Source organism: Poecilia reticulata, linkage group LG5 (genome assembly GCF_000633615.1).
Source record: "Poecilia reticulata strain Guanapo linkage group LG5, Guppy_female_1.0+MT, whole genome shotgun sequence".
Taxonomy (NCBI): domain Eukaryota; kingdom Metazoa; phylum Chordata; class Actinopteri; order Cyprinodontiformes; family Poeciliidae; genus Poecilia; species Poecilia reticulata.
In genome coordinates, this window is record NC_024335.1 from 17,545,110 (window position 1) to 17,563,938 (window position 18,829).

The 18,829-nt window shown below is 37.6% G+C and overlaps 1 protein-coding gene across 1 annotated transcript; it reads right to left on the bottom strand.

Annotated features, from left to right (window-relative positions):
- Positions 1-2,810: 2,810 nt before the first annotated feature.
- LOC103465031 (interferon-induced GTP-binding protein Mx-like) lies at positions 2,811-18,402 on the bottom strand. The gene is made up of 12 exons (XM_008409530.2): positions 18,128-18,402; positions 16,237-16,374; positions 15,982-16,136; positions 15,605-15,743; positions 15,326-15,524; positions 15,168-15,246; positions 14,961-15,083; positions 10,857-11,001; positions 10,630-10,782; positions 8,718-8,794; positions 7,954-8,196; positions 2,811-3,032 (listed from the first exon to the last, which is right to left on the bottom strand). The coding sequence occupies exons 1-12, from the start codon at positions 18,312-18,314 to the stop codon at positions 2,811-2,813; spliced, it is 1,860 nt and encodes a 619-aa protein (XP_008407752.1). The 5' UTR covers positions 18,315-18,402.
- Positions 18,403-18,829: the final 427 nt, after the last annotated feature.

Genomic DNA, 18,829 nt, shown 5'->3' on the forward strand with positions numbered 1-18,829 from the left:
GATTCAGTATTTTTATCATACAGACATTAGGCTGTTGTTGTTGTGCTATTAGCTAGCTGATAGCTAACGACTTTGCTAGCAAAACTAGATAACTAAAAAGCTTCTCCCCTGTATCGTTAATGATATCAGTCATTCTTCAGTATCCCTTGTGCAATAACGGCACATCGCCCATCCAAAACCGATCATCTCCTAATGGATATATGTCCGGTCTTCTAATTTCCTTTGCTGCATAATGGACATTTCATTTATTCTGGCGTTAGGTAAATGAATCTTGAAGGAGAATAGCACTTAAATAAAAGTCCAACAAGGATATTCATTTAGAATTAAAAATGACTCACCCTGAATTACCATGATAGGTATAATGAATGTAATAAAAGTTTATCATTAATGAAGGGGAAAAAACTCAATCCAGACTTTAAGAAAGTTTAGGGTCTGGTTCACAGAGTATGCAGTAAAAATTTGTTTCCTAATTATTCAATAAAAAGAAAACTAACTTCATTTAAGTAAAATAAGATTGTAATCAAAACTTTTGGAATTGTAATGATTTCTTTTATTAAAAAAAAGTTTTGTTAACTTTTTAAAAAATTAAATAACAAATTTTTGTCTCGTGAACTTAAAAAGTTATTTGCCAAACTTTTATTTGCACACATTAGAAATCTTTTGTTGCGATTTTAGGCCCTGCCCACTATATCAGCAAAGGAAATTAGAAGACCGGACATATATCCATCCACAAACAAAAATTAAAGTCACAAACAAAAATTTAGAATAGAAAGAAAAAATTTCTGACATGCACAAATTAGTTTGTTTTGCAAATAATTTTTTCACTTCATGAGACAAAAATGTGGGATTTTAATTTTAAAAAAAGTTTTTTTAAGCAAAACTCAGTAGGTTTTTCTCATGGTGACATGCATTAACAATTCAATTTTTGCTTTTTTTGTTTAGTTTTTCTGCAGTTTCACGTTAAAGTTTGATGCAGCTCTGCTTTCCTGAATGGACCATCTTCATCTCCACTGCAGCAAACAAGCAGCTCTTTTTTTTTTTTTATAGATTACAGACTACTAAAAGGTTGCATTGTGCCTTTGTTTATATTTTTAATAGTGTAATTCTGTAAAGATAAAGTATGTCTGGTGGTCCAGCTCTGATTTACATATCTTGCTAAATTGCGGGTTTGAATATTGAAATACTTTCCTATAACAAAATAGACCTGCAGAAATTACTATTAAAATATCTTAAATATGCATAGTTGTATGCTCTATATCGAGATTTTCCTTAGCTTTGATTGTATATCTCAATTTTGTAATTTATCATTGTTTATTAAACTCTGAAAGCTGAGTGGCTTTGTTAATATTCTGTCATAGAATGCAGTTAGATCTAGTTAGATTGAGCACCTGCCCCTTTAGTGGTCTCTGCACGGTCTTGACTGACATGTTTTAGCAGTTCTGTGATCATGTCAAAGGAGCAACTTATATTAAAAAGTGTTTTATTTCCGTTTGAAGTCTGCCCGCTTCCATGGAAAGACAACAGAAAATTGCTCTTATGTAATTACTAAAGTCACGATACCCATAACGGTAAATAATTTATCACTTATTTATGTTTTTAACTAGATTTTATATATTTATTTCATTATTTTCATGTCAGTGTTAATGTCATGAGGCTGATGACTCCATGACACTTTCAATTTGACTCATTAGAATTTGATTAAGAACCAGATTTGTTCTTTGTAATTTCTGTCCAGTAAAACTATTAATCTATAAATGAATAGACAGGTTTATATAAAGATATAATCCATGTTTCTGTCTCATATTTGTATGGCATTTAAAGGACCTGGAACTTTTGTTTTTCCACTGAAAGCTCTGGTTTGAACAATAAATGCCATGTGGGTGAAGTTTTATGGATGATACTCTGATGTCCCATTCTCCTGAAGGCAGCACAGAGCTGCACCACCAGAAACCAACAGAAACACTGAAGAAGAAGAAGAGTTATGATTAATGTAGTTACAGTTCTATCCATGTTTTAATGTTGCAGAGCTCAGTCGTTTTGCAAATAGTTCAAAGTTTAAACTGGCATGTTGAACATCTTTTATCTGGTCATTTTGTGCAAGATTTAACAACTAGAAAATGGCACAAAATAAGAATTTTTTTCCACTCTGATTGGCTGCTGTTAGGCCTACCAATTTTAACTTGAATGTTCATTGCATTTTTTGTAGATCCCTCTGAAAATAATTTCTATTCCCATGACTTTTTTGTACTCTGGGAAATTATTTTTGATGATAAATACAGAAACAAGCATAAAAATCAAAACATCTACAATAGTGATAGTAATATTAATRATAAAATAATAGTCAGTGCAAAGTAGCCTACAAATTCTTTGTTGGGGGTCGGTGAGGGACCTGGATAAAGGCTAGGGGGGAGCTGGGCCAAAAAAGGTTGAGAAACACTGGCCTAGACATTTACGTTCCCTTAAATTTACAATAAATACAGATTGTTAGAAAATATTTAACATCTACAATAAAACCAAAGGACGTATAAAGGATTTGTTAAAATCTTTATTGAAATGTACTCCTACCTGTAATAAATTAATATAAGAATCAGACTGCATTATTCTGCAAAAGCAAATTTATTCTAAAGAAAAAACATAGTTTATGATGTTTTGTCTATGACAATAGTTGCAATGCATTCTTAGTTATTTTGCACTTAAACTTATAAGTTTAAGTCATTCAATGGATATTATGCACTGCAGCGCAGAAAAGAAACATGTCAAGTTTATGGAAGAATTTTAAGATACAGCTAAAGATGGAAGGCTCCGTGATTCTAGATTTCCATCAGGTAGATATGGACCTGCATGAGGCACTTCATGTGCTTCTGCAGCGCATCCCTCTTGTTGCTGATGCCATTCTTCTCCATCAGTAGGGAGTCCACTTTTTTCTTCTCAAGTATTTGCAGCATTTCCTTCTGCAGCTGCATAGCAGACTGTTGTAGCATCTCATAGTGGATCACCATGGGGATCTGGTCAGCCAGACGCATTCCCGCAATCTGCCATGAAAAATGGGTGGTAACACTTTATCTGAAGGAGTGTGCATAAGCCTGACATGACACTGTCATAAACATGACATAACACCTGTTATTAACATGGAGTCTTTATGAATGCCTATGACTGTTGTTATGCAGTGTCATTCAGTAAATAATGACAATTTTAATGCAAAGTTGCAATAAAGGTTACATTAAAAGTTAATTAAAATTGCCAACGTTACATTAAAAGTGTAATTATTTACAAAAAAGAGAGAGCAATAGAGAGAGAATGGCACAGGGGGCAAGGGACGAGGAAACTAGGAACTAGGAAAATTCATATAACATTAAATAACTAGAACTAAGAAACATAATTAAACTAGAAAAACAAAGAATAACTAGACACAAGAAATAAACATAATAAACTAGAATCACTAAGAAAGAACTGAAAGTAAAACAGAAACAAAACTGATCTAATCAAATAAAGCGACTAAAGAACACAGAATAAACAAACCTCAAAGCAACACAAACAACCAAAACCTCTGACATTTAGAATAGTATGATAATTTTTATTGAAGCTCTCAAGAGTTTAAAGAAAGAGATGGGCTAATCTTGATTTACTTCTACAGCGGTAGAAGTTTGCCCAGCAATTGGTGGACCGCTGGTTCAGTTTGGCATTTAGTCATAGAGCTATTTATGGATGATTTCAAAAACCTTCTGAACTTGCAAAATAATATAATTTTTGACAGAAAAACACTGACTCATTGTTGACTAACTGATTGTATTTATTCGTTATGACTTCATAAAGAGGGCAGTCATTGGTACGTATTTATTTATTAACATGTCCTGTCCATCAGCGTGGCAGTCAGAATTGTTGTGCTTTCACTTTCACTATAATGCTATATCAAACTTAAGTAGAAATTGCTTTGGGTTTATCTAAAATGTAATGAACACAAAGATGAAAAAGAAAGGAGAAAAAGGGGAGACAGCTGGAGAGCATTTCTAAAGGGAAAGAAGGAGATAGACGGAGGGGAGAAAGAAGCACTCTATAGTACTCCGGCCCTGGTTGTGTTTGCATTGAGTAGAGTGCCATCTCGAAAGTGGGCACAGACCACCATATAAATCAAATTCCTGTTCAAGTTGCCGAGGCCATCGCCCCAGAGAGAGCAAAACACTTTCGTTCCTTATTGTCCAGTCCAGCTCCTTCTGTACATGCTTGTGGTAAAACTAGGGTTGCCACTTGTCCCTTAAAATACAGTATTTGGCTGTTAAATGTTGTGTCCTGTATTGAACCGATACGGGACGCGATTTGTTCCGTATTTCTATAAATGTCCGATAGACACTCCTATCACACATATATCAAGACTAATTGTAACAATAATGACCAAAATAAAACACAGGATATATTAAGGTCAGCTAAATTGTCGTGGTGTGAGCTAAAGGACCTCCAAAACACAACGGACCAACGCTTTTGCAGTTGTCTAGAGACGGACTCTACATAGCTGCTATCGACCGTGTCTTTTGAAAACATCCTCAACCCGATTCTCCACCATCCTTAGAACCAAAACCTCTCGTAAAGATACAGACGTGAGAGGGAAGACTCAAATCCCTGGCTGAACATGTTAGTGAAGATGAATACAGGCAATTAAAACAAATGTGTCCATCGTGGCACTGTGTGCTGCTGTATGATATAAGACAGAATGGATCAGGAGAGGAACTGCAGACCCGGTTAAAACCCAAAGAATCAGACATCAGCATCTCTTCATCCCTCAATCATCTCCTGAGACTGATATGGTATAGGACATCTTGCTATGATTGATTAAGTTTCTTATTGTGGTTTTAGTAGACTGTTGTGGTTTGATTATTACATAATCAATTATTTGCTTATTTAATGTATAGTCGTAGGCTGCACAGTGGCGCAGTTGGTAGAGCTGTTGCCTTGCAGCACGAAGGTTCTGGGTTCGATTCCCAGCCCCAGTCTTTCTGCATGGAGCTTGCATGTTCTCTCTGTGCATGTGTGGGTTTTCTCCAGGTACTCTGGTTTCCTCCCACAGTCCAAAAACATGACTGTCAGGTTAATTGGCCTTTCCAAATTGCCCCTAGGTGTGAGTGTGTGTGTGCATGGTTGTGTGTCCTGTGTGTCTCTGTGTTGCCCTGCGACAGACTGGCGACCTGTCCAGGGTGACCCCGCCTCTCGCCCGGAACGTTAGCTGGAGATGGGCACCAGCAACCCTCCTGACCCCACTAAGGGACAAGGGTGAAAGAAAATGGATGGATGGATGTATAGTCATATCAGCCAAAATAATACAAATGGCCATTTAAAGAACAAATCATATTAAGAGATTAACAGTAAATACATAAATATTTCCTACTTTAAAAATATTTGTTAGGGCTTTCTCTTTGTTTTATTAAGAAATGTTGACATATTAATTTAGTGTTCAGTGGTCATTTAATGTATTAATGTCAGACACAGATCTGCTGCCCAGGGGCGGTTCTAGAGGGGGGCCAGCACGGGTACAGAAGAAATTATGCTAAATAAATGTATTTTGTTAACATTCAGAGGTGGATTTTTTTTTACCTACACAATTTTATTTTAAAAATGGATTAAAAATTATAGTGCTGCACCTTTAGCTGCTGTATTGAGACAGGATCATACTTTCCATCTGCTAGATCAGGGATCTGCAACCTGAATCTCTGGAGACACAAGTGGCTCTTTGGCTCACTTGATATATCAAATGATGAAATACTGCTGTTTTTTTGTTTCATTCTTTTTTAAGTGTTGCCATGGACTGACTACCCTGGCCCTTGTGGTAAATTTGATCTAGAACCAGCCTCCAAACCTAACTCCTCACTTCTATAAATATTTTAGTAATACTCTTTACAGTACCAAAATTCTCACATAACTTTTATACTTTTGGAGCCCTGTTTGAGGACACATTGTGATTATTAAATTAGGTATTATGATCAGTACTTGAGCAGTTTACCAAATACATTTTACACTTGCTTAATTAAACATGTTTAAGGTGTGATACTTTGATTGGAGTACAATTTTAAAGTACTCTATGTATGAATGATTGCTCTCTGGATCATTTGTTTTAAAGGTTTTGTTGGCTATAGTTGCCTTTATTTTGAAGTAGTTTGACAGGAAAGTGGGTAATGAGAGAAGGGGAAGACATGCGGCCTGCGACCACCGCCACGATGACTAAGGCCTCTACATGTGGGTTGTGCTTTGGCCTGCGCCATCACAGCACCCCCTCTGGATCACTTTTTAAAATCAAATAACTGTCATAAATATTGTCTATCGCTGTAGTGGCCATCCCACCCCATGAAAGTAGGGTGACACGCTGTTGTGGGCGTCCCTTATTTTGATTTCTGAAAGGTGGCAACCCTAGGTAAAGCTGAGGAAAAGAATTACATCAGCTTTACCTTTAACTAAATCCATCCATCCATTTTATAACATGCTAATCCCTAGAAGAGTCACAAGGAGTGCTGGTGCCTATTTCCAGCAGTCAAAAAGCAAGAGGCGGGGTACACCCTGGACACATCACCAGTCCATCGCTGGGCAACACAGAGACAGACAGGACAATCAATCATGCACGCACACACACACACACACACACACACACAATTTAACTATATCACTAAAAAAAATTTTATCTGAGTATCATCTCTGAGTTTTACTCGCCTTTGGTGCACCAAATGCAGAAGTTATGCGAGTCATGCTGCTGCAAATAGTTACAAATAGCACCAGTTCCAGCATTGAACATAGTTCATTCTGTGTTTCAGAAGAGTTTTCTCTGGTAAGTTGATAAAAATCTAATATTTTCTTGCCATTGTGAAACATTAGCTGACTGTTTTGTCACTGTTATTAACAGTGATATTTTACATTGCCAGTTTAAGGTAATTAAACATGTTTTCTTGCTTTTTGTATTTTAACTGCAGGTAATTTACTGCGAGCATGATGGGTTTATTTAAGTCTAATTCAGCATTTTAAAATATTAATTACAGTTTAAGCATTGAAAGTCAATAATTTTTTCATTTTTGAGGTGATTGCAGTCACTGAACTATCTCAACAAGAGAATGTTTAGCTGTTTTTCTGCAAGATTGAAGTGGACAATTTACTTGAAGTAATATATCCTTTGGCAGAATCGGCCACGTAAATGGGGACATCATCAATAAAGAGTAATGGAAATTGTAAAGATAAGTATTTTCTGTATAGTATCTATATTTTCCATTTAAACCAGCAAAATAAAGAGTTATTAAACTAAAGCCCACAAAATAACGGATTTTGTCCTGATTAACCGCAAAACAATAACTTGTTTAACAACATTACAGACGGCAAACTAAAGCTTATAAATATATTTACAAGCTGCCTGTCATGTAAACTAAAACATGAAGTAATACAGCAGCTTAATGGAAGCCAGGTCTAAAATAAATTAAATAAAACTTACCGTAATCTGCGATGAAATATCGCATAAAACGAAACTTCCACATGTAGGACGTATTTATAAGAAATCTGCTGAATAAGCAGTGTGTGACATGTTTTCTTGCTAGTTGTATTTTAACTGCAGATAACTGCGCAAGGTAGGTAATGGCTCCTACCTTGCGCATTACCACAAGGTAGGACGGATTTATGGGTAGCACAGATAAACAGAACTCCGGCACATACCCAAGCAGCACCCAGGCCCAAATGCCAAGAGCCACTAATGCACCAGAGGCACCAGCTAGCTGAGGGGAGTGTTACAGAGTAAGTAGACTGTAGATCTTGCAGAGGGCCCAGGATGATTCAGGAGAGGGTACAGCCCAAAACCCAACCATCCCAAAACCTTCCGCCATCCACAACTCCACACACCCCCCCCCCAACAGCCCAGATTGTTTTGCTGGCCAAAACAATGAAATGAAATGAAATATCTTCTAAAGTGTTCGTGTGCACTAAACAAAATCTTACTTTGTAGCATGATTTAAAATGCTCCATCAGCTCTTGAAGTCTTGCATGGTTATCCCTGGAGTGTGTGATGCTCTTTCCTGAAAGGGAGTCTTTGTCGTTCCCCTCTTCCTCCTTCTTGCTCTCACTCAGACTGTTGCTGTAGGTCTTATCCTGGGAGTAAACCATGACTTCCATCTTGAACTGGGTCCTCAGCATCAGTTCAGCAGAAGATTTATTTTTCTCCATAATGTTCTGTATCTTTAGCTAGTGTAGTGGAAAATTTTAAGGTTACTATGATTATTAATTGAATCAATGCATAACAGTATTATGATTCTTGTGTGATGCATGAGCTCATGAAAAAGACTTCTGAAGCAGTTTCTCTGGCCTTAGAATGACAATGAAGTCAATGAATTGTTTCTATTCTCTCATGACCTTAGTGTGCTTGCTATCTGTTCTGTAATCAAGTAGATTATCAAGCTATGGGAATAAAATCTTCCCTATAAAACTGTAAGCTGTGTTCTGCTCGAGGCTCTTTCTCCTAACTGCAATCAGTGAGAAGAGACTTTGAACTCTGTAGAGCCTTCAAATAAATGCCGATTAAGAATATATTCTTTCTCTGGTTCTTTGGGTTTTGAAACAGTTTTCCCTCACTCTTTGTTTAAGAAAATTTCCACAACACTAGAAAATTAACATTTGCTTTTAAATTTCACCAAATTAGTAAAAGGATTCATTGTTAGAGAGTGGAAATGTAATTAAATTTTTCTTTAGCTTAACTAAACGACTACCGTGGTTGTGCTCAGAAGATTGGAGAATCTTGAGAAGCTGTCGTGGGCCAGCTGAAAGAAGGTTTTGTTGATAGCATCTTGAAGAAACAGATAAACAAGGGTGAAAAGCAATTTTGTTAATCTCTGGTTGTGTTAGAAACTTAAAACAACAAATAAAGAAAAAAATACTGCAATGAAAATATGTTGCTAAATAAAAAACATCTAAGATTTTGTACCTTTACATTCAACATGAGCAGACGTTATTCTGAAGAAGGTGAAATGATAAGGTAGAACTGGTCTGAAATTTTTCTAAAAGTGAAAAGTTTCTTCTTACATGATTTATTAGAAGTCTATATGTTGACCTATTTTAGTCAAGACAGACAAGCAAGATAGCAGAATAAGTTAGACTCAGACCCAAAATCTCTTATGCAGCAGTTCTGAGTTTTCTTTTTCTTACATAACCAAGTTTTCTTTTGTGAAAACAAACTTTATCTTGGTAGTTATCCAGAAAATCTTTGTCTGCACAGCCTAATCTACAACCTGAATATTTAGTAATGCTGTAGATGAAAATTCCAGAAGTACAGCACAAATATGTAAATATAGTAACGTTTACCACTATTCTCTCAGTTGTAGTAATTAAAAAGAATTAAACAAACATGTTGTCATTTTATCACACTCCCAAGTTACTACTGCAATAGCACAACTGAAAAAAGGACATTGATTCATATTGAATCCAGTTTAGTTGTCTAAGTTTTGTTCTATACTTTATGGCATTTTTGCATGACTTTCAGATTTTCCTTTATATATTTTGAGGTTAAACCCTTGAAAAGTAACATCTCATTTTCAAGTGGGTCCTTACAAAACATAAAATGCACACCAATAATACAAATTGTAATAAGTAAATCCAAAATCTAAAACAAAACATTTTAACACAGAAACACCCATGCACATATATTAAATGTTTCCCCCACACCTAAACAGCTAGTATACCAAAAGAAAGTAAATAAATAAAATAAAATGCATATACAAATTAATTTATAGCAATAGTATATTACATACTGTAAGAGCAGTAATTGTGCAGTGTCTCTTTAAGACAGCCTAAGTTATTGTTATTGATGTCACACGTGTCACTGCTTCTCTGTGAAGAGCATGGGAAAAACATGCTGCAGATGGACATATGGAATGAGATGAACATTTAACTCCCGAACTTATATAACTCTCTTATTGGTTGTCTTGTTGCTGAGTGTATTGTAAAGCTTGGGTTGTGTTTATTATTGGAGAGGAAGCAGCAGACAATCAGCAGGACAGTTAAAAATTCACAACCACATTGGTACTGAGAATTTCACAGTGTTTGTCCTTTAACACACCTTACAAAGCCCAGGTGAACGGCTGTTATCTTATAAAACATGAAATAAACAGTGTAAATATATCATATTTATAACATTGTAAAATATACCATATTTTACAATGATTCAAGTCTATACAACGTCAATGCATATAGCCTCAGCATTGTAATCAGGTCTATTGCTGATAAGGTGGATAGTCCACTGTTTGTATTGTGGTTTCAGAAAACCCTAGATTGTTGTGTTCAGCAATGGCTTTCTTCTTGACACACCTTAATAAAGGCTGTCTGTCAGCTTTGGTGTTCTGTTCTTTAGCAAATTTCTGAGACCTTCACAGAACAGCTGCTTTTAAGTTAAGGTGAAATTACACACAGGCAGACTATACCTATTAGGTCATTTATGAATTAAATTGATTACACTGCATTTTGTTTAGGAGTATCAGAGAAAAAGTGCTCAGATATATGTATATTAAATATTCATAATTTTTCTTCCACTTCACCTTTATGCACTACTTACTCTGTGTTGATTTATTACATAAAATACCATTAAAATACATTGACATTTGTGCCAAAAGAAATGCCTTCAATCACCTTTGACATCCTTAAGCTTCCAGATGGCTGGTTCTTCCAGCTGTCTGATCTGCTCCTTCACCATCACCTCAAAGTCATCGTTGAAGTCTGGTAGTTTTCTTCCACGGTACTTCTCCTCATATTCCTTCACCTTTCTTTCAAGCTTTCTGTTAACTGAATTACAAAGAACATGTCACTTGTACATTGATGTACAGCTGGATGCCTGCATAGAGAAAAAAAATCCTCACAGTTTTTTTCAGAGTTGTCCAAGTGGGCCTTCCATTTCCCAAACTCTCTTCTAAACACAGGGAAGACATTGAGTTTCTCACCAGTCTTCAGCTCCAGATCTCCTGTAGTCAGACTGATGACATCCTGGATGAACGCTGTGACTTTCTGTAGCATACATGTGTTACAGATATTTACAGGTATTGTTAACTATACAGTATTTTTTTTATATTTAAATCTTGCACAGTATATTATTAGATCCTAGCAGCTAAGTATTGCCAAGACCTATTGCAATCAAACCGTTTATTTTTTTATTTTTTTTATTGTTTCCGTCAAATGATTTGGCTTTTTAGAAGCCTAAAAGCCTATGAAAACTCACGAAACTTGCCAGCCCCATCAAGCCTGCATAAAAATTATGTACTGTAAGGGTGTCACAAAAATTACAACTGACACGGCTCAACTGCGTCCCCCGTTAATTTTCAGAAAAATTCTCCACATTGACCTTACTTTATCATAGAAGCATGAAAACTGGTACATTTGTATAACTACCCAATACCTAAAGAAACCCTCTGGCACCCATACACCAAACAGGAATGGCAGGACATCAAACTCCCCCTCGAGATTTTGATCAATCGGTTTTAAACTTGGGTCAGTTTACTCATAAGACATGGGGGAATAAATATGATCAAAAATGTGCGTTTATGAGCACGGTGAAGGGTCATGGCCTGACACTGAAGTTTGACATCTCACCATGAAACACAAGACTGTAATATCTCATACACAGCAACTCACTGAGACACCAAATCATCAGTGATTGTTCAACAATTACCGAACATTGGCTCCTTTTCAATACCCAATGTTCACGGATTGCCTTTTCTTACACACATTATATCTGAACAATGCAAGGCTGGCCCAAGCCTCCTTGGGGCCCTAAGCGAAATTTGGTTTTGATATCTACATTTATTGGCCAACCGATTTATCGCCCAGTCCATTTCTGAGCGCCGATTTCCTTAATTTTGGATACTTAGATGTGAAGCCGATCTTATCCCCTGATCCTTATCTTCATCTGCAAAGGTTTAAAAATCAGTCTCTGTCCTCTTCTGCTCTGCAGTGAGAGGTGTGACTGACAGACCAGCCCACCAGGTCAGGTCTGTATGTTTACAGTTAGCAATATTCACCCCACTGTTGCAACTCAGTGACTCTCTTGCTATATTTAGTGACATTTCAGACAAAAAAAAAATTGGTATCGGCCAAAATCAAAATCAGCTTGTCAGGCTTTTTTGATTAAATTAATTTCTCGTAAGTGTAACGCCAATAGCTAAAAATTGTATTTATACCAGGTGAGTCTTTCTACCCTGAAAATGTGGACCAGTACCAGGTTGATTGTGAGCCTTCAAATGATTTTAAAAGAAGTTTCACATACCTTAGAAGTTAGTGTAAAAATAACGTTTGTTTTAACCACATAAATGATCAGCAGCAAACAATATATTGCCAACTGCAGCTTAAAGTAGCTCATTGATATATTAATGTAGCATCTGTGTAGCCTGATGTAAAAACATTTTTCTAGACAATGTCAAACATTGAGAAGTTTTAATTATTATCAAATGTTATCAAACACGCCGTTTTGAAGCCAAAAAAACTCAGAAATATGCAGAGAATCAACTTATTTAAAGTTAAAACTCAGTTTCATACAAACACAAAGACCCTAGCTTAAATGTTTGGCTGTTGAACTGGACCGTTCCAGTTCGCTATCAAGCTAATTTTCTATTAGCAGCTTCACAAATCTTTTTGATAAACATTACCAAGACACATTAAAACAAACATTTATATCGTCTTTTTTTCTATCCTTCCTCTTTCTTTTCTCTCTCCCTGAAGGCAAAGTAATTTTTTGAGTCATTGTTTTGCTTACTTAACTTCTGACCAGAGCTTTGGACGTTTGGATGCTCTGCACATTACACTGGCAGCTCATGTTACCGGTGAAGAGTGGGTGACCTACCACGGCCACAAGGGGCGCCCAAGAGCAATTATTTTTTCTTTCTTTATTTCCATAAAATAATGATTACATTATCAAATATCTATATTTGTAAAAGCAAATCAATTCATAATGAAATTGTGTGTTTTTGTTATTATTATTAAGATGTAGAAAACTTTACAAAAAAACTCTACTCCACTCAGGGAGCCCCTTAGTGGCCTTGGAGCCCTAAACGGCTGCTTAGTTTTCTTATGCCTTGCGCCGGCCCTGGAACAATGTGCATCTCCTGAATCATTCAGAACAGTCTTGTGCAATGTTCCCTGTAATTTTTTATGTGTCTGGTTCACCGAGGACCACTGTGAGCAACATCAGATGTGCATGCAGTGGCCACACACCAGCACTACACCTGTTGTAAATCTAAGATCATAGTTGCATAGCTTATTAAAAGATTCAGATTACATCAGCAATTTCCATTAGTGTGTTTTTAATATAAATGATTTGCCCCACTTAAAATGAAAAAAAAAAAACAACAACCCCAAAACCATTGCTGTTCATGAGATACGTAGTATGTTTTATGTAAAAGTCCTCCTTTAGCTAGGGTGAGAAATGAGGCATTACGCCTTTCAGACATAATTTTCTGTTCACATTAAAATATTCACATTTTGCATAATGAAATGTGTGCTGTAGTTTGTGATATAGTATAAATTCTTGTAAAATATTTAATTACAGTTTGTTCATGTTTGTCCTTCTCACTTCTCCAATGGTTGTACACTTTGTTCAGGCTGATGGCTCCGTCTGTTTCTTGCTTTGACTTTATGTGCATCAGCTGGTCCAAATGTGCCACTTCAAGACAATTTTTGGATGCTGTTTTGATATGATTCATTAAACTAAATCCCCTTTCACAATCAGCACCAGATGTTTGAAATGTAGCACAAATATCCACTAGCTGTAAGATCTCCTTTAGCTCCTCTCATCTAAGTCCTGCAGCCACCATGTCTGAGAATGTGTTGATGTTGCCTCCTTGACATAGTCACTCCACTGTTCACTGTACTGTTCTTCTATTTGCACAAACTCAGACAGCCCTTCCATCTTAAAAGAAGTGCATTTCTTTTTTACTTTGGATTAGTGAGTGGATGTCCCACTGCTCATTCGCTTAGACATGATAAGGTGTTGGCTTTCGCGTCTCTTAACTCCGCCGCGCTATTCTTACCTAGCTAACCTGCACGGTGCCTCAGCGCATATGGCCAAGGCACGTGCACACAATAGTATGCTATGAGTGGCTGCGTAGCGTAAGTGAACCGTATCGTATCATTGACTGGACATCTCTCACTTACTGAGTTAGATCACAAAATAGTAAAGAAAAAAATTTTATTGGTCCATAGTCAAAACTGATGTCTGAGCTCAATGTCTAATTTACGCTGGACTTTATTTTATGCACTGCATAGATTTTCTTGTGAGCTGAGAATGTGCGAATAGTGGGCGATTGCGCAAGCGCGCAGCTTAAAGGGAACATTGGTCTTGAGATATTGAATATCAAAAATTATCAAAATCTTTTTTCCGCATCAAAGAATGTGGGTGTGGCCGAGCCTCAATTTATGGCTATTCACCATAAAACATTGAGGTGGTATAACTTCCACATGCACAGTCACACCTGCATCACACTTTCCTTGCGTTATAACAGACCAGTACTCATCACATTCATCTAATCACCTTAGCCCTGCCCCTTTTGAACAGGAAGCCACCTGTTTTCTGTTGATTGTCTTTATTTTTTATAATTCATACAGATTTAAACCTAACCACATACAACAGCATGATACTGAATTATTCTCCAAACACTGGCTGGAGGTTAAAGCTGTTTGGCATGCCACAACGGCAAATTTCAATCCCTCGCAGTGTGCTTCCGGTTAGCAGGACCACACCAGGCTGCTTGCAGCTTTAATTATTATTATTATTATTATTATTATTATTAATAATAATGATAATTATCTTGCTTTTTTTTTTTAAACATTTGAAACTTTTGTGAGCACTTACATATCTTGATGCTGCTGTTACATCTGAACTTCCCCTCTGTATGACAATAAGGATTCTATTCTATTCTATTATTTGTTGGAAGGATAATGATTAAACAAGTGTTAGTCATAGTGTGGGAGGTCACCTCAGTCAGGAAGACAAGTCTCTCTGCAGAATCAGATGGGAGTTTATCACCGTACCGGTCGAGCTCCATCTGAGTCTGCTTCAGCTTTTCGTCTATCTGCTCTTCCAGTCCTGGGAGAGATTTCTGTAAATCCAAAATCACAAGTCAAGCTTCCAACTATTAAAGAATAACATTCATTCAGTAGTTGAGAAGAAGGTAATGCCTCACCTCGATGTGATGCACCAGCTCAATAGTAAGGTTCTTTGCCAGAATGGGAATGGTTGCAAGTTCTTTGTTATACAAAGTGCTGCAAAAAAATAATAAAATAAAATCCAAAGCATTCAATATAAAATGTTTATTCAATCTCACAAAAATAATGAACTTACTGGAAATAGGGGTGATTTTTAAAGAAGTCTTTCTCTCTCTCAATGGCTTCAGTCAGAGACACCTTCTCTGTGATCTCCTTCTGGCCTCTGCATTTGACGATCATGTAGCCTTTCTTCAGCTGGATGAGTTTGTTGTTGACTATTTCCACCACCGTCTCTTCTGTGCCTTTGTCCACCAAGTCAGGTTTGGTCAAAATACCTGAGAGCAAGAGATTTCATACATGTTTAACTACTTAACTGAGAACCAAGAGGTCATTTTACTCAATAATTTCTATTTACCCAGAGTTCTCTCTCCGTCAGGATCAACCTGTTGAGCCATCTTTAAAGCCTCTGTGGTCGCGATGTCCACATTGGATGGAACCACCACCAGAATGATGGTTTCTTGTTTTCTAATAAACTTGTCGATGAGTCGCTTTATCTGAAATGTCCCACATATATTGCCCAAGATTTACAGTATAATAAGTGCTACATGGCAACACTCTAGGTCAAGGTGATCTAAACCCCAAGCTTAGCCGGAAAGCTGCTCTCCACCTGCAGCTCTACTGTTAGGTTGGGGAAAGATCGTCACGAAATGTCTGAATTTGAAGCCTTTTCAGTCACTTTAATTTTCCGCTAACATATTTTAAACAACTTACTAGGAAAGTAACAATGCTGACCTGATCAGTGATGTTCTCTGGTTGTCCCTTTACAGCCACCCTGGCGATGCCAGGAAGGTCGATGAGAGTCAGGTCCGGTACATCAGGGGAAGCAATTTCCAGAGTGATGAGGTCATCGCAAATCCCCACGCCGACTCCGGCCATTTCATCCTGTGCTGGAGAGAGGAAACAAAGGTGGTCGTCCTGGTGAGTGAAGCATACAATGTAAAGAAATTACTTTAATACTTTTACCAGTGCATGAAAAATGTGTTGTACCTTCTCTGATTATTTTCTCCACAATTGCAGGATCATTTAGCTCCTCCTCAAATTCTTGGTAACTAATCTTTCCATACCAATCCTGGCCTTCTTTCCTTCTCTTCATCTTCAGCTCGAGAGGACATCTTGTGATTATGCCTGAATTAAAGATGAGTCAAAGACAAGACAAGTTGAGGCACATCCAGTGAGATTTGTGACTGCTTGGCTAACATAGCTTAAATCATATTGCAGCTAAAACTAGAAGTTTATACACAGAAAAAAAAGCAACTTTTTTTTCTCACTTTGTGAATTTAAATCAGACTTCTCAAAGCCGTATCTCAGTCTCCAACTATCACACTGCTCAGAAAGGAGAGAGGTTCTGTGTCCCAGAGATGTGTGGGACACATCTCTGGGACCAATGTGTGTTGGTCCAAAATTTACCCATCGACCTCAGAACAACAGCCAAAAATCTTGAGAAAATGCTGATTGAAGCAGGTGAGACAGTGTCATTTTCCACAGTGAAATGTGTCCTATGCTAGCATAAACTGAAAGGCCACTCAGTGAGGAGGATGCCATTACTATAAAAGAAACATTTAAAAAGTCAAATTGCAGTTAGCAAATGCATACAGGGACAAAGATCTTTATTTTTGGAGACATATCCTGAATTCTGATGATGCTAAAGTGGAACTATTTGGCCATAATGACCATCATTACAGGCGCAGTTGGTAGAGCTGTTGCCTTGCAGCAAGAAGGTTCTGGGTTCGATTCCCGGCCTGGGTCTTTCTGCATGGAGTTTGCATGTTCTCCCTGTGCATGCGTGGGCTCTTTCCGGGTACTCTGGTTTCCTCCCACAGTCCAAAAACATGACTGCCAAGTTAATTGACCTCTCCAAATTGTCCCTAGGTGTGAGTGTGTGTGTGCATGGTTGTTTGTCCTGTGTGTCTATGTGTTGCCCTGCGACAGACTGGCGACCTGTCCAGGGTGACCCCGCCTCTCGCCTGGTACGCTAGCTGGAGATAGGCACCAGCAACCCTCTAAACTGTGAAGTATGAGTTTGATAGTATGATACTATGAGGCTGTTTTGCTGCTGAAGGAACTGGTGGACTTCATAAAATAGACGGCATTTGGAGAAAAGAACATTATGTGGAAATATTGCAACATCTAAATGCATCTGCTAAGAAGTTAAATCTCTGGTACAAAGGGCTCTTCAAAATGGACAATAAACATAAGCACACAGAAATCACAAAGACCTTTTTTGCTGACAACCTAAATATTAATATTTAGTTATAAACATTTTGGCCCAGGCTAAATATTTAGTTTGGATGACAAGTGTTTAGTTTAGAAATTAAATGCGTAAATTCTTATGAATCTAGACCTCTAAGAGGTGCTAACATTGAAAAACTATGTGCAGTTAACCCCTATGAGCTTTTTCAATATTCAAAACAGTCTGCAGCCAAGATGCTATGGAGGTTAAACAGTCAGATACTATTAAGGTTTATTTAGAGAAATAGCAGCAAATGTTCTTATTTGTCTGCTATGGTCTATTTTAAAACTACAGTCTCAGATCAACACAGCCCAGTGTCAGAAGCAGAAACAGCAACTTCATACATATCGGGGAAAACATAGACTAAATTTGCTTTGCATTGTCCCACATGATGACAATGTTATAGTGTGATCTGATTAAATATTAGATTCTTGATTAATATGGGTTGTTGCTATGTTGTTGTACAGTGTTTTAAGATCTTGTTCAATGTGCCCCTTTTTAACTTTGAGCCCGCACCCCTCCAAAGGACGGCCCTGCACCCCATAAGTATTTGCTAGAAGTAATCAATAAGGGAATTTCACATTGTTTCATTACGCTAAAATACAGTTTGATTCCGGACAAAGACATTGATCAATTTTAATCACCCACCGCTTCCTCTTGGCAGAACCACTCCGGACAGCGCCTCCAGCACTGAGGTCTTCCCAGAGCTCTGGTCCCCTATCACGGCTATGGCAGGCAGATTCAGGTCCTTCTCCACTCCCAGAGAGCGGAGGGAGTCGATCAGGTCGATATAGGGTCGCACCTTCTTCTCGTACTGTTGGTTCAATGTAGCCATCGTTTCTGATTTGCCTTCTGTGCAATAAGTTAAATGCAACCCAAAAGACAGTGATACAAAGTTGTGCTGTGAGTTTCTTGTCCGAACCCCAGAGAGCAACTCTACAAGAAAAAACTGCCGGATATCTCCGAAGCTTTATGTTTAAGTTAGGTTTCGTTTCTGTTAATCGACGAACATTAAGGGAGTGTCCTAAAACACTGCTGCAGACCGCTGCTGCACCACCGGTTTCGCTTCTGAATATTTGAATGAGAAAATGTAAAAATCCAGCGATTTTGAAGAAAAATAATCAGAATTGGTGCAGTTAAATGAAAAATAGGTACTTTATAGTACAAACCACAGAGTGAAAAAAATTATGTTATTATTTTTCCGTGCAGCCTGCGGTGTTCGTTGCCTTATCTCAGAGGTCTCATTCTCGCGGCCCGCGGGCCAATTGCGGCCCGCAAGACGATGTCGCGTGGCCCCCAGCGTGATATGAAAGTATATTGCGGCCCACAGGGTGAGCGACCTCTGAAGGA